Source organism: Tetrao urogallus (assembly GCF_951394365.1).
Source record: "Tetrao urogallus genome assembly, chromosome: 11".
Taxonomy (NCBI): Eukaryota; Metazoa; Chordata; class Aves; order Galliformes; family Phasianidae; genus Tetrao; species Tetrao urogallus.
The window spans coordinates 18,914,521-18,930,021 of NC_136824.1; the positions used below are offsets into that span (position 1 = coordinate 18,914,521).

Consider the following 15,501-nt stretch of genomic DNA (forward strand, 5'->3'; position numbering starts at 1 on the left):
AAGCTAAACAAAAACTACCCCAATTAAAAGAAAAACCCTTCACTGCAGAGATCAGGCTGTCTAATATGTGTTGACACACAGCCACCAGGGATTGCAACTGTTAACCTCTCTAGGGATGCACAAGGGATGAGAAATACAGACTTAGTGGAAGAACATTTAGCCAGTAGCATTTATAAGAGAATTCTTAGGAAGCAGAAATCCTTGATATCCTTCATCTTATCTTTCCTCCCCAGGCTTCGGTTTGGTGAGGATCCAAATGTGACAATTCCCTCTTCTCCAGCCCTAACTGCTTCGGATTCTGTTCCTTCCCTACAGCAGCACACATTTAACAAGCTGCTCACTCTCTACAACACTCAGACAGAGAGGAAATTTCCCCCACTCACCAAAGCAGCAATGCACATACAATTCTTTAGGAAAAAAAGAAACAGCTTGCTTGGGCTGCCTTGACTTGCCCATCGCTGCATAAAGGCCCTGGGCTCCTTTACACGCTGGCTACTGGTTGTAAGTGCTCTGGCACACATGTGGTGTCAACCTTAAGAAACAAGAAGCAAGTCCACTCTGGCAGTGCCCACAGTGTAGCCTACAAAAACAGACAGAATTAGTGATCTTAACACTTTAAAACTAGATAGACCCATGAAACGATCACAGATACATCTTGGGGATGTAATCTTTGGCAACACTTGCACTTTGGCAAAAGCCCCAGAGCAGATCTGGTTATAGAATATATCACTTCCCCATAGAAAATAAGCTATACCTGCAAAAGCACTTTTTTTTTCCTGGCAGAAACTGCATCTGCACCAGGAAAGCCTGCCAGTACCCTTTCCCCAGCAAGCCTCTTCTAGCTCAGACCATTTATAATGATGACTTTGCAGTTTATTCACCATATTACACTCATTTAGCCTTAGTTCCATAACCAGCAAAACAGAGCTCCAGCAACATCCCATTTCACAAGCCAAAATTTCTACTCGAGAAGCAATTTTGCCTGTTCACACCTCAAACAGAAGCCACTGCTGAAGAAGGGCCGTTCTGGAGGCATGAAGGGTTTGGCAGTTCATTTGCTCATTCTCATTCCCATCCTCTAAGAACACCAAACCGCAACCGCAGCCTCCATCTGCTGCGCTCGCTACCTGAGCACACCTGAGTTGGAGAAGCATTCCGCTGGGATTCTGCACAACAGCAACAAAACACAAAGCAGTGGGGGAGAATAAGAAACCCTTCCCATTTTCTTCCCATCATTTTCTCATTTAAGGGAATTACACCCTGGTGCCTGCAGATGACAGATCCCAAACACCCCCAAGTTGCTCCTTACACAGTTTCAGTATGAGGCATCCCAAAAACCAGCACTGCTTTGCACTACATTTGCCTCCTAGCAGCTTCCTGGTAGCACCATGAAACCATCTGCAGCTTACCTCCCCAGCTGAAGATAAACTATCTTTCACTTCTTAAGTACAACGGTCCAGGACCCGTGTCAAGCTCTACTTAATGGTCACTGTCTTACCTAACTACGCTTACATTTACTATGGGCTATCTTGGTTAAACATAAAAGTATCTTCAGCTATTAATTTCAGCTCCTAGCAATACAAACAAGGAAGTTTCAAATACATCACTTCCCCAAGTAAGATTAAAAAAATGAGCATCAGAAGAGTCTTTACAGAATACGCTAATGCACATAAAACATGCATTAAATAATAAATGCTATTTAAATAAAATATCTATAAAATTGAAAAAGAAAGCCTCAAGTTGCTCAGAGAGCCTTTCAAGTAATCACAGAAGTATTACTAATTACACAAACGAGGACATTAAACATGTTTGTTCATTGGATGTTCACAGTAATTAGAAATTGTTGCTTAATACTTCTGGATGTGCACACCAGGTAAAATTACACTCTGAAGACTTCCACTTCACACAAAAACCAGCTCCACATTAATGGCACCTATTGGGTGAACTGAAGAATGCAGAGTGAGAACCTGCATTCTTCATTTTACAGCAAGAACTTACTGCCTGGGCTTACCTGAGTTTGCAAGAGCACCCAGAAGAGAATCCAAACAGCTGACTACATGCTGGAGTGTTCTTCCCAGCTCTTCATTAACAAGTCAGCACTCAATCTAGCTTTGGAATACACTGATTGGCAAAGCTCTGTCACTCCTAAGTTCCTATTCTGGCATCTCATGACACCTTGGGAGCCTACTCATTGGGTCCCTCGAGACATAGATCTGACATATGCTCACTTACTCTAAAAACAAAGTCCTTAATTCTTCCTATTTCCAAACTACTCCTTCCACCTCCCTGGTTCTCAGATCCCAGAGCCTCAACAGGATGTAAATCATTAAGACTTCAGTTATTCTTCTCACCCTGTGTCGCAAGGGAGGCCATTCACTCATGAGAATTCTCCTATTCCCCCCAGATCCCTCTCCACATTTGTTTGCCAGACAAAGGAACACTGATTGCCTTCCTATTGTGTTACACAACACACACAATCCCAAATTATCAGCTGCAGAGGGGATCTGAGTTTACAACAGTCATCCAGAGCACTCTCAGAAGTTACAGTGTACCTAGAACAAACTCTATACAAACTCCAAATCTGCTACCAAAGCTCAGCCTCCAGCTTACACGATTTCTTTTGCTGCCAACCATTCAACCACTATGACTTCGAGTCAGGAAAACAGGACAAAGTGACTGCACAGGGTCAAACAGCAAACTGGCTGCTGGCTGGGAAGAAGCAGTGCATTTAACCACCGATCCCATCCCTTACCTGGAAGGAAATGACCCAAAGAAGTACTTCATTCTGTTTCATCCCCATCCACGCATGCATGCAGCACAGGAACAGCAGAATCAAGTGTGCTCTCCTGTGATTTTTACATCACAGGCACGTTCAGATACCAACTACTTCCTCTCTGAAGAGGTTTTGCTCAAGCAGACAGGTCAGCTGCACTCAGCACAGCTCATGCAGCTTCCTTAGCACAGCCCTTCAGAGGCCAACCCAGCTCATAGCACCAGGTAGAAGTGAAAACCTTCAGAATCACTTCTAGTTTCCTTTTTTTTTGTTTATCTGGGAAAGAAAGTCTCCTGCTGCTCTCTCCTTAAGAACAAGCAGCCTTAAGTTTGAAATCTTTGCACTGTGACCCAAGGAAGTTATTTTGCCAGCTGACTATTTTCAGGCACAACTATACAAACCCTTCTCATTCTGCACTTATTTTCTCCACTCCAGAAGAACTTCAGCTGTGCCGAGGCAGAATCCTCTTAGCTAGAGCTCCTGCTCCGTCCTGCTCAGCTGCTGGAAAAGAGTTAAACCTTGGCATCCCTTCCCTGGTGAAGCAACAAACAAAACATTATTAAAGAACATTATCGATAGCAAGTATAGGGAATTTTCCTCATGTGCAATAAAGACAATAAACAAATAAACAAGCTTTTAATCTCTAGGGTTAGAGATTACCACTCTCCAGTCCCCAAACTCCTCAAAATACAAAGCAATCAAAGCTGGATCCCTCCCCACATCAAGAAACACGTTCACGGTGCCCCAGAAGGCAGAGGGTACTTCAGCCCCCCAGATAACCAAGTGGGTTGGAAGAAAGCCCTTTTCTCCCTTGCATTTGAGTCACAATCACCTTCCCAGACTGTCTGGTTTTGCAGCAAGGTGGCCAAGGAGGTGCTGCAATGCAACCCATAACACAGGGCACACCAACGTGACCAGAGCAGGGGGCTATGCCACAAGAGAAAGCAGTATTTTTCCTGAAAAAAAGTCTCTGCATGGCTTATTAGTCTCCTCCTTGTTCCAAATACTGCTGAAAATACCTAGACTCAGAATTTGAAATTATTCCTGATGTGACCAAGAGTTCTCAGCCTCTGTGAGGGTGCAGATACCTGTGTGACCCACTGAGCTCACACTGAATGACAACAGACACCGCAGCAAACTACCCTGAATACCAGACCTGTTACTCAGCAGTACTGTGCCATGTAAACAAGGGACCTCATTTGAAACTGTCAGAGTTATATGGACATCTCAGATTCTAAAAGGCCCCAATTTGGGAAGCACAAACAATGCTGAGCCAAGTTACACATGAAGATCAGCTTCTTAGGGCGCCTTCAACAGCAATTCTCAAAGCGTTCATTTAGCCAGTAGCCATCCCAGCTCCAGATCAAAAGCTAAAAGGAAGCTGAAGAACAAAGCAGGAGCCGGGCAAACTCGAGGCTTTCAACATTCCCAACCAAACAAAAAAATCCCAGCACGACGATGATTTCACTATCAGAATTTCCACCACCAAATTAAGAACGACGATTTTGCTCTGGCTCAGACAACATCAGTCCCTTCATGCTCCCACACCAGCTCCTTCCTCAAACACGCAGCATCTGTATTCCAGGCTGCACTCAAATGCACCATTTGGCATTCCCAAATAGCTATGCACACGGCAGGTTCACTTTACAATAAGTGAGGCTGCAATCTCTTGCAAGTGCAGAAGCTGGAGTGATTTCACGAAATTCAGCAGCACTGCACACCCATACAGACAAGCCTCCAAACATTCTTCATGGACTCCAAATAACACAGCACAGACAGCCACAAACAAGAGAAAAACCGCCTGCAATATTCTCAGATCCCATGTTAGCACAACCCTGAAAGAAAAGACTCTTCAACGTTGTTTTTGCATGAAGGCTTGTGACTCACAATTACACCAGGAGCACAGGTCAGAGTGTAGAGGTCGCTCCCTCCAAGCAGGCTATTACAGCTGGCACCAACCCTCCTCGTTTGCTTCATCTCACCATGGAGCAAGAGGAGAGAGCTTGTTTTCCAAACAGAGAACTGGAAAGGATTCAACAGGTGGCAGGGGGACCCTGCAGAGCTGCAGTACGGGGAGCTGCTTCTTGTTTACGAGCTTATGGCATCACATCAAACCGAAGCCCCGGTCCTCCAGCTCTCAGCTCTCATCTCAAGCAGCCCTGTCAGACTGGAATGCTGTGCACCACGCTCCCAAATCTAGCACAGCTCACCAGAGAGCACTGGGCAAGTAGGTCTGAACAGACATAGCACTGCCCTCCCATGCCATGCCACAGCAACACAAAAAGCATCCTGAATGTGGGTTTGTTTCCTATTATCGGGTTTTAATTCCTGCAAGTATAACACTAAGGAGTTGGAGACTGGGATAAGTATAAAAATGTGAGCTATTGTTTTGTATTTAATTACGCTTCTAACAGCCAGAAACAGTTCTTGTTTCACATCAAGGACCACAAACACTGCTGCAACTCACCCACCCCCAAAATACAGCAGAAATGCAGCTTCTGCTTTGTGTGGCACCTGCGGTTCCGCCAAACAGAATTAAATCACAGGGAATACCAATGGCTGCAGCTACTATTTGTTTCTCTTCTCGTTTATAAACAAGCGTTTTAAAGGAGCTAAAAAAAAAGAACAAAGTGTTTTCAGTTTCATTTTGCAACTGCCCCCAAAACACGCCAGTCCACCCTGCAGCCACAGGCCCATCAGAGCTGCCCGCTTTGTTGCCATTTCTGCACAGCGCTGGGGGAACAGAGCAGCCCGGCATCAGCTTTCACTCATGGCCAGCCATGAGATTTACATCTGGCCTAAGAGAAACAGAAAGCTAAAGCATGAAGCCAACGGGTCATTGAAGCACGAGGTTTAGCTTACTCTGGAGACTTCCCAGATAGAACAGGCTTTTCTACCTTGACGTTCTGAAATTTATAATAGATCTAAAAAAAAGTTATTCTATTCAGAATTACATGAATTGGCAGCCAGGGAACAGATAATGTCATTTCCAAAAGCCTCACAGTGATGACTTGTAGCAGATTTCAGGAGCTCTTTGTCACAATGAAGTTTATTCCGTTCCTTGGAAACACTGAACACATTCCTCCAATAATGAAACACCTTATAAACGCCGTGTGACAGCACCGTGGAGTTTAACAATGCATTTCCTTCCAGCATCATAACATTTAGGGTCCCAACTGGATTTAATCATCAATAACTAACCACACAGAATGAGAAGGCAGAGGCTGGCAAGCTCACCTGGTGCAGGCAGAGCAACAGACCCGAACGCGAGCAGCATCAGCCTCCAGTGCTTTCCTCCCACGGCCTCCTACCTAATGCTTGTCAAGCAGCTTCAAGCAGTCAGGGTGTCTCAAGATGACATTTCTAACATTAAATACAGTCTTCAGCACAGCCCTGCATGACAGGAGCGATTCTTGTTGCTCACTGGGAAGTCATTCCTATTTCGGACAACATATTTTGACACGTTGCCAATAGCACTGCATTACACCACTGCTGGGGAGACTTCCTCAGCTGTAACTGGAATTCAGCACTTTCTGTCCAAGCAAGTGAGGCCAGTGTTTAATTAGATCGCTTTTCCCGAGCCACACTGGATTCAGCTTGCTGTAACAGAGCTGGATTTAGCCGCAGAGCAGCATTTGGGGTATCTGCTCCTTACCAAGCCAAACAAGCACAATGTTGTAACTTCAGAGCAGTCCGCTGGTTTGGACTCATTTCACATCAACACTTTTATCCAGCAAGGACGCTTATTTCCAAAGCAATATCCTTTAAATAGGAACAAACATTCAGCACAGAAATTCCGACATCGCAGAATTTTGTTTTAAATCCCAGCCACCTCAGAGCTGCACCCTGATCACTTTCAACACTTCACGGTGACAAAGTCCAGAAGGAACACACGTTGTCAAGGGACATCACAACAACGCCAAAGCCTGCAGAAAAGGGCGGCCAAAAGGGAAAATGAACGCAACTCACAAATACCAAAATTGCACAAGCTTATAACAGGGCGAAAACGCAGAGCCAAGCAGGACTAGAGAGGCACTGAGCATCACGTGCTCTATTCAGAGTAGAAATAAACGTGCTATTCTGAACACTACCAAGTTTATTTTCAGAAAATCTACAGCAAAGATTGAAATAGCAGTGATATATATATATGAAGATGTAATGATGGTAGAAACTTTTTGGACAATCCCTCATCCCCAAGTTTGGAGAGGAAAAATACAGGGAAAGCATCCAACTGAGGGAAGATACCTCTCAGAAGAGGAAGCCTTTTCATACCACCTTTACATCAAGGTTTTCACAGTTAAGTTATTCTGCCAGCAGCTGGACAAAAGACGCCCATTTACTTGGATAAAGATGCCAGAAATCTGCCCACTTACTCAGACAACAAAACCCTAAGCAACCCATGGAATGTTTCTCCACGCTGTGTAATTTAAAGAAAGCAATGCTCAGATCTGAGGTGGAGTTTTGAAGTCTCTCTTACCCCACAGCACAAGGTTAGGGGTGTATTAACATCCCTATTTTCGCGCTTGGAGAAGAGTGTGAAATGCAGAATCAAATCAAGTCATCAGCATAAATGTTAAATACTTTGCAAAAATCATCATTAAACACCTGAAAACTCACGCCCTGAGAAAAGAAAGCGAATGCAAAATATGCTGAACATCTGAGTCACTCACACTGAAACTGCCCGAGCTCGCTGCGAGTTCAGCGGTCTTCGGAGGCCACAGGACAAAAAGGCACCAGTTCGGTGCTGAGCAGCCGTTTTCATTACGCGCTAACAGCACAAATTACACGCTTTGCAGCCAGGAAGTTGATCACAAGTCAGCTACAGCCTCAGCAAAGTCTTCATCACATCAAATCCCTGTCCTGAGAACTTCATGCTTTTCTTGCACAGCTTGCATTTGGGAAGCAGCAAAATGGATGGGCAAATAAATTCAACTCCTTCTACTAGTACTTCTCCCAGCCAGCGAAGAGCTCTTGCAGGACTGTGTTTTCTGCAGGACAAGGGCACCCTGCACGTGCAAGTTACATCTGCTGTGGCTTCCTTGCAGATGCTTCAAGGCCCGCTGATACCCTTCCTTCTCATTGCAACTGCAAAGTGATCAACTGAAAAACAAAAGCCTGCTTTATTAATTACTTCTGACCAGAAACCGGTAGTGCCACTGATGAGAGGGCACACGCCCCACAGCCAAAGCCTCCAGGTATCTGGCGCCTCGGCAGCAAGCAAGTTAAGTTTCCAGGCATCACAACAGGCAGCCACAACCTTTACCATTTGATAACAAGAACCAAAGTGAGATACACATGGACCGGCCACTCAGCACTAGACTGGAACAAGTGAATCACAGCGCTGCAACCAAGGATCCGCAGCAGGATCCTGAGCCAACGTGACTCCAGAAAAGGTTTAGTGAACCAGAAAAGCAGCAGCAGCAATCTTGGGTGGGAGCCAAAAGAAAGAAATATACAGAACAGAGCCCTGGAAGATTTCACAGCAAGCAAGAGAAGTGAGGATGAGCAAATACTGAAGCACCAACTGAATTAGGTCCACTTACCTCCAGACAGACTAGAAGTAGAAGTAAGGTGCCATTTCAAAGGAGTTTGGAACAACTGAATGTTTTTCTACCCTCTTCCGATGCATCGTGATGCCTAAGCTGACGTTAGGTCCCAGGTTTACTCGTGACATTCTAAACAAATTGGCTTTGTTCACTCTTCTAAACCAGAAATAACTACAGCAAATCCAACAGCAAGATCTACAGCTGCAGCCAAGGCAGTTCTGCAGATCAGCTACGTTGTGCAGAATCCCACAGAGCCAGCTGCGGCAGGGTCACACCTCCCCGGGTACAAAAAGAAAAGGGTCCTTTCACCTTTATCAACTTCTGGTCACTAGTTCTGCTATACTGAGGCCAAGCACTCAAGTTGTACAGCTCAGGGGCAGCATAAAGAAGAAGAGAAACCACAGGCCAGAAAACAGGAGCTTGTTTAATAAGTCAGCTCCTAAAGAACCCGCAGGTGAATCCACCAGACTTAGGAAACACACAAACAGGATCCTGCTCAGCACTCCTCACTGGCAGAACATTTCCATCACTTCACTTAAGCAAACGCAGGTCAAACGGTTGCGCCTGTCCAACACAGCTCGTGATTATCACAGCCTTACTCACTAAATAGTCACCACCTTAATCACTACCTCAGTGCGAAAAACTTCAAGTTACCAAATGTTTGCATGTCTGCTTCCTGTTTGCAAGTCTTCATTTCCCTACATTAAGATCAATAACGTGTCAGGATCCTGGGAGCACAGAAATATCCATCCACGACCAGGAGATCTTCCTTAGCTGCACGCTGGCAAAAGGCAAGAGTCTCTACACAGTCCCACGCACACACAGCTATTATTAAAGTTATGAACTTTGACTTCGGAAGTGCCGTTTACCAATTTCCTACGTGAGCACCGGGGCTGTTGTTTGCAGCAAGCTCCCATAAACTCGCTTTACAGCACGTAACACTTTAAAGACGTTAAAGCAGCCGCACGCCGGGCAGCACCACTCGCCGGAGCAGCTCGCATTTAGCACTGAAAGCGCCCGGTTTCGGGGCGCCGCGAGTTCACACGGTGAATTCGATCCCCCCCCCCACACCGCTCCGCACCACATTCCTGGACAAGGAGCAGCGCCGGCAATACGCTCGCCGGGCCTCCGAGCAACACCGCGTCAACCCGAACAAAAGGAAAGCGCAGGAAAAGCGGACGGCCGCAGAAAGCTGCGTGCGCCGGGGAGGCGTGCCGGGCCCGGAGCCTCGCATTTCTCCCCAGCGCGGGGCTCCGCAGCCGGGCCGGTTTTACCTAAGGCAGCGACGCCGTTTGTCTCAACTCAACGCCTAAAGCCAAGCGCCCAGAAATAGGGCTAGAAGTAAGAGCTCGGAGGGGCCGCCGGCACCCCGACCCCCCGGGCGGCGGGGCGGAGGGCCGGGGCCGCGTTCCACCGCCCGCAACCGCCGCTCGGCCCCGGCGCCCGCCCGCAGCGCCCCGACGGAGCGGAGCCGCACCTGGATGACTTCGTTGACCTCGCGGATGCACTCCACCATGTGCTGCAGGATCTGCTCGGCCGTCAGCACCTCGTAGCGGTAGTCCTCCTCCTGCTCGGGGCCGCCGCCGCCGCCGGGGCCCGGCCCGCCGCCCAGCCCTCCGCCGCCGCCCGGGCCCAGCCCGCCCGTCTCGCCGCCCAGCAGCCCGTCCCGCTCGCCGCCGACGCGCAGGCCGGGCTCCACCAGCTCCACCTCGCCCAGGTCCAGGTTATCGTCGGGCTCGTCCTCTTCGTCGTCCTCGTCGTCCTCCTCCGCGCCGCTGTCCTCGCTGCACTCCTCGTCCTCGTCGAACTCGTAGTTGTAGCCCTCGTCCGAGTCCATGGCGAGGCGGTGAACTGGAGGCTCCCGCCCGCCCCCCACCCTCACTCCCGGCCCCGCCGCGCCTCGGCCGCCTCAGCGCCAACAAAGAGACGCGGCCGACCCGCTCCGTCACCGCGCGCCGCGCACGCACGGTACGTCACGGCACGGAGCGTGACGTGCTGCGGCGTGACGCGCCGCGCGTGCGCGGCGGCCGCCATCTCCCTTCGCCCCGCCGGGAGCCATCTTGAGCCGCCCCGCTCGCCTCTTCCCGCCCGTCGCCGCCATCTTGGGTGTGGCGCGCCGCCATGTTGAGTGTGGCATTAGGCCGCCTCGGCCCGCGGGGCGGGCGGGTTGGCGGTGTGCGCGCTGCCGTTGTGCGGGATGAGCAGGAGGGGTGTGAGGGGATGTGGGGGACGTAGGTAACGTAGGTAAAGAAATGAGAGGGGAGCGGGAAGGTAAAATTGGAGGGAAGTGGCAAAAAAATGGGGGGAATGTGAGGGAAATAGAGAAATGTGAGGGAAAGAAACAAGGACAGAAATGCGAGAGAAAAAAATGAGGAAATAGGGAAATGTGAGGGGAATGTGAGGAAATTGCTGAGGAATGTGGGAAATGGCAGGGAAATGTGAGAAAAGATGGGGAAGTAGGAAAGTGGGAAGGAAAGAAATTAGGGAAACAGGAATGCAATATGTGAGGGGAATGTGAAGGAAAGTACAACAGAAATAGCAGAAATAATGAGGGAGTGTGAGGGAAATGGAAAGAAATGTGAGGGAAACATGAATGGAAATAGGAAATAGGAAAATGAGAAGGAAAGAAATGTGAAGGAAATGATGGAAATGTGAGGTGAATGAGGAAAATGTGAGGGAAGCTTGAAGGAATTGGCAAACAGGAGGAAAATGTGAAGGAAGTGGAATTATGAGGGGAAAAAAAAGTGGAAATGGAAATTTGAAGGAAATAAACCAAGGAATGTGAAGAAAAGTGGTGAAGGAATTGACAGGAAAATGTGGGAGACAATATGTGGAAATAAAAAAAATGAGAAGGAAAGAAACAAGAGAAATGTGAAGGAAATGACAGAAAAATATTAGGGCAACAATATAAATGTGAGGGAAATGAAGGTATGAGACAAATGTGAAGGAAAGAACTGTGAATGAAATGTGATGGGAAGATAGAAGGAAAATGATGGAAACATGAGAGGAATGTGAGGGAAATGATAAGGGAATGTGAGAAAATGAAAGGGAATTATAAGGAAGATGTGAGGGAAAATATGTTCAGTGATGTGCTAGCACCAGAACGGATGTGCAAGGCTTTGCCCTGGCCGTGCAGGCTGGGGGCAGCGCCTCACAAGCAAGATCTATCAGACCTATCTATCTCTGTGTTTCAGAATGCCATCTCCAGTGTCCCAGGAAGGGATTGGATATCAGGACTGCGAGCAGTGGGTTTCTGTGCACAGACGATATTTTCCAAGGAGAGCAGATCCACACATAGCTCCCAAGGAAAACTGACTTGGCATGGGCCATGCAGGTAATTCTGCTTGTGGGGAAGACCACACAGCAGCAGACAGTGTTCAAATGCTGAACAGCAATACCTCCCTGTGGGCTCAGGGATAGGCAGTGTTTCTGACATGTTTTTCACTGGTTCCCAGCCATGAAGCCTTGTGTGACCCCAGCCGTGCCAGGTGCCTCTGTGCTCCGTCTGGTCAGCAGAGATAAAAATACCCAGTTTTTCACAGTTGTGCTGGGCTAGATTGCCTTTCTCCAATGGGCTGCATAACCCCCCAAAAAATCTCACAGGATAGGTGCTATAAAAAGGGGCAGCATCACATAGTGCCTTGTCACTGTTTATTATTGAATCTGGCATTTTGCAGGAGACAGAGTATGCACTAGTGCCTTTGTCACATGGTCACAAACAGACCTTTTGCAAACAGCAAATGGTGTTCTAGAGTGCTCTGGGCAGGTCAGGGACATGGGGCTGCAGCTCCCAGGTGGCTCCGTCCCTTGCAGGGTCTCTCTTGGACACTCGCAGGGTAGATACAGACACCGAGATGGTTCCCAGGATGCTAGGATGCTGCAGGAGTTGAGCATCCTTCAGATCTTGCAGCACCCTGACCGCTCAGCTTGCCCACAACCTGTGGGCTTTCTCCAGACCTCTCCATTTCCGATATCAGACGTGCTCAGCCTGGTACAGCTGAGGGATGGGGGAGGCGAGCTGGGCTTATTGTTTGCAGCCGTTTGGGGAGCGCAAGGGACTCTGGTTGGCTTGGTAACAGGCTGCAGCCTGGCCCATAGGAGAGCCAGCTGATCCCATATCCTCCACTGCTGTTCACTGCGGATGTGAGGAGACTGTGCAGCCCCAGGAGGACTCCAGGGCCACCTTTTGCCCTCCACAGCAATAATCTTCTGCTTCCTCTTAGCCTGGGGAATTATTTCTACCTGGGTGACGCAGTTCATTCTGATGTGGTAACATTATTCACCCTCTTTGCCTGAAGGCAAATGACCCGTGCCCTGAGGGCGGGGGATACTCTGCTTCACAATACACAGTGTAGGTGTGATGAGTTTCATCAGCTCTTACGGGCAGGAGTCATTGCAGCACTTTGTGCGGCACCTGGCACAACAGGATCCCACTTCCTGCTTGTGCTTCCACCATCTTTATGCAGCACAAACAATAAATACCTTGTGAAACAGACAGAGGCACGTGCAGAAAATGAGATGTTTATTTTCTGCTGGAGCACATAAAGCATAATGATAGCTACAGTGTCAGGGACTTCAGTTCAGGGTAACGCAGGTAGATGTCCCTGGGGATCCAAGCAGGTTAGGTGTTTGATTTCCTGGGAGAATCTCTCTGGAAACCTTTCTGGGTACCAGTCTGCAGCTTTGGATATACAAGCAGTGCCAAAAATCAACCCTGTGTGTTTTGTAGCATCACAGCTGCTCCCAATGAGTTCACTGCCCCATGTCCTCCCCAGACAGTTGTGCAAAGCCCTGCAAATACCCCTCTCATGCCAAGGCTCTGTTCTCTTCCTAGATCCCATGGGCACCCAGGGGAAGGAGAAAGTGCTTGGCAGTGCAAAATGATGGCTGCTTTGCGCCAGGAAGGCAGGAGGGGCAACACCTGCATTTGGGGACCCTGCCAAAGGCCTGTGTTCCATCCAAGAGCATCACGCTGGCAGCCTGCTGTCCCTGAGCTGCCCTGAGATGGCCAGGTCAGGAGTGCATCGCAGTGACACATGTGGGTGCACGTGGGGCTGGGGAGATATTTGGGCTGGGCATATACATTCCCTTATGCCAAGCTACTAGTAAACAAAGTCAGCTCCCTAATTATCCGACTTATTTGGAATGGCAAAGGCCTGGGCATTAATCATCCTGTCCTACATAAGTATAAATAACACCGGCTTTGTTTAGCTCCAGACTTACCAGCTGGACATTTGCCAGGCTGGTGCCACCTCATGTGTCAAGTGACAGTGGCTTGGTTGGTTGTCTCACATCCTCTCCCACTACGTATCTCCAGGACCCTCTGTGCCAGGCAGTGGCTGACTGCCCAGCTCTGCCTGTGTCCTGGCAGATAAGGGTCACAGAGCAGTGGTGTGTCCCCAGGGTGACTGTCACCCCAGGGGCTCAGTGTCCTATCCAGCTGGTGACATGAGTCCTCGCCTACATGTAAGCAAGTATATGAACCCCAAGGAGTTGAGAAAGGTGCTTGAGTGGTAGGATTTTGCTTTGTCAGAGCTTTGGAACTTCCTCAGGGCTACACTTGGATGCGGATCCAACCCGTAGCCAGAGATGACCTTTCTCTCCGGGACAGGGTTACCCAGGTGTCATAATTTGTTTTTTCCTCCTGTTGCTAGGGAGGGCCCTGCACCCGGGCGCGCAGCCCTGCAGCCACCCGAGCATCCTCGCCGCGGGTGTCGGCGTGCCCCGAGCTGTGAGTGCCTCCTCGCTGCCCTCTCCTGGCCCCTGCCGACGCTGCAGAGGTCGAAGCCTCCTCGCTGCCCTATGCCCCTTCTGCTTCGTGCAGTTCTTCGAGGTACCGTCACTGTCCTACCCTGAATGGGAATGATGCCTTCCACCGGAACATCGGGAACAGGGCGAATCTCACTGCATCACACAACAGAGCCATTTAGAAATGCCTTTACATTTTCTTGCACATAGATATATCAAGGAAGGCAGGTTGACTTCCTGCTCACAGTGTGCCAGTTAATCTCCAGGCGTTAATGAAACTTCACCTTTTGGCGAGGACTGTCAGTCACAGCAGCTCCCCACACCTGCAGCACACACACTCTTGTTGCCTTCCTCCTCCTACCCAGCACAGGGTTGATGTCAGACAATTGTTGCCTTTCAGACTCTATTGATTCCTTTTTCACAACAGGTTCCAGTGACAAACATTTATAAACAGTGATGGGATCTTCTCTGTGCAGTGAAGAATGCCAACACACAAATGTGGTTCTCCTTTGGTCCCAGCCTTCTTCCTTGGCTCTATACCAATCAGCACTTTGCTGATTACTGATAATTTTGCTCGTTGTGCCCAGAGCTGCATGTGTCAGTTTGTGTTAGTGACAAAACTGGTCTGTTTTGTCCAAAACAAAACAAATTTAAAACACTAATACGTACCTCTTAAAAGTATTCACTGGTGTGAAATTTTAGTCCTGCTTTTTGCAAAAGTTACAAAGTTTCTGACTCAATCGTCACTGCGGAGCCCTGGGTTCCCACTTTCCCCTTGTACTGGCTGTGAATGGTACCCACAAGAAGCACGGCTGCTGCTTCAGTTCATTATGAGGGGATCTGTGCTGCCTCAGGGAATTTTAAGACTCCAACTACCGAGGAAAGTTGAAAACTGCTGTTCTACTTGGTCTGAAAAATGATTTAGATCTCCATAGGCACCTGGCGCTTTTTCATTTTATTCTTGCAAGAGCTTAATTACACAAGTGATTCTACTGTTAACACTGAAGCTGACAAGAGTAAAATACTGCATTGCAATCACCTTGCTCCACGAAGTTCAGCACACGCTTAAGGGATTTACAGGAGCAGGGCCTCCCTGCATTCATTTCCAGACAGGGGAACTCTTCTCCGCACATCCATGGGTGCTTGACTGACTCCAGTTCAGCTGATTGCTTAGATCCGCAGATGTGACTGAGAGCAGCCAGGGACAGCAGCCACGAATACTCAGCCTCCACAATAACTCACTGCAGTCTCCCTTCTATCTGACAGCACCATGCAGAGCCTGATGTTTAAATGATCCCCCATGCAGCCCCACGGCCCTGACACAAGCAACCCCTGAGCCCCTGTTTGCTGTACCAAAATGCTTCTAAAGTGCTGGTACTCTTGCCTCCCTCCTGCTCCATTGCTCCCTGACCCATGTGGGGCTGAGCAGATATC

At 48.6% G+C, this 15,501-nt stretch overlaps 1 protein-coding gene across 1 annotated transcript in view; it reads right to left on the reverse strand.

Annotated features, from left to right (window-relative positions):
- Positions 1-10,156, reverse strand: part of ARIH1 (ariadne RBR E3 ubiquitin protein ligase 1) — a gene marked incomplete at its 5' end in the record, with an annotated part of 47,187 nt that extends 37,031 nt beyond the window's left edge. Inside the window, one exon of the mRNA XM_079540928.1 lies at positions 9,797-10,156. Within this exon, the coding sequence (XP_079397054.1) occupies positions 9,797-10,156 (360 nt within the window). The remainder of the gene's footprint in view (positions 1-9,796) is intronic.
- Positions 10,157-15,501: the final 5,345 nt, after the last annotated feature.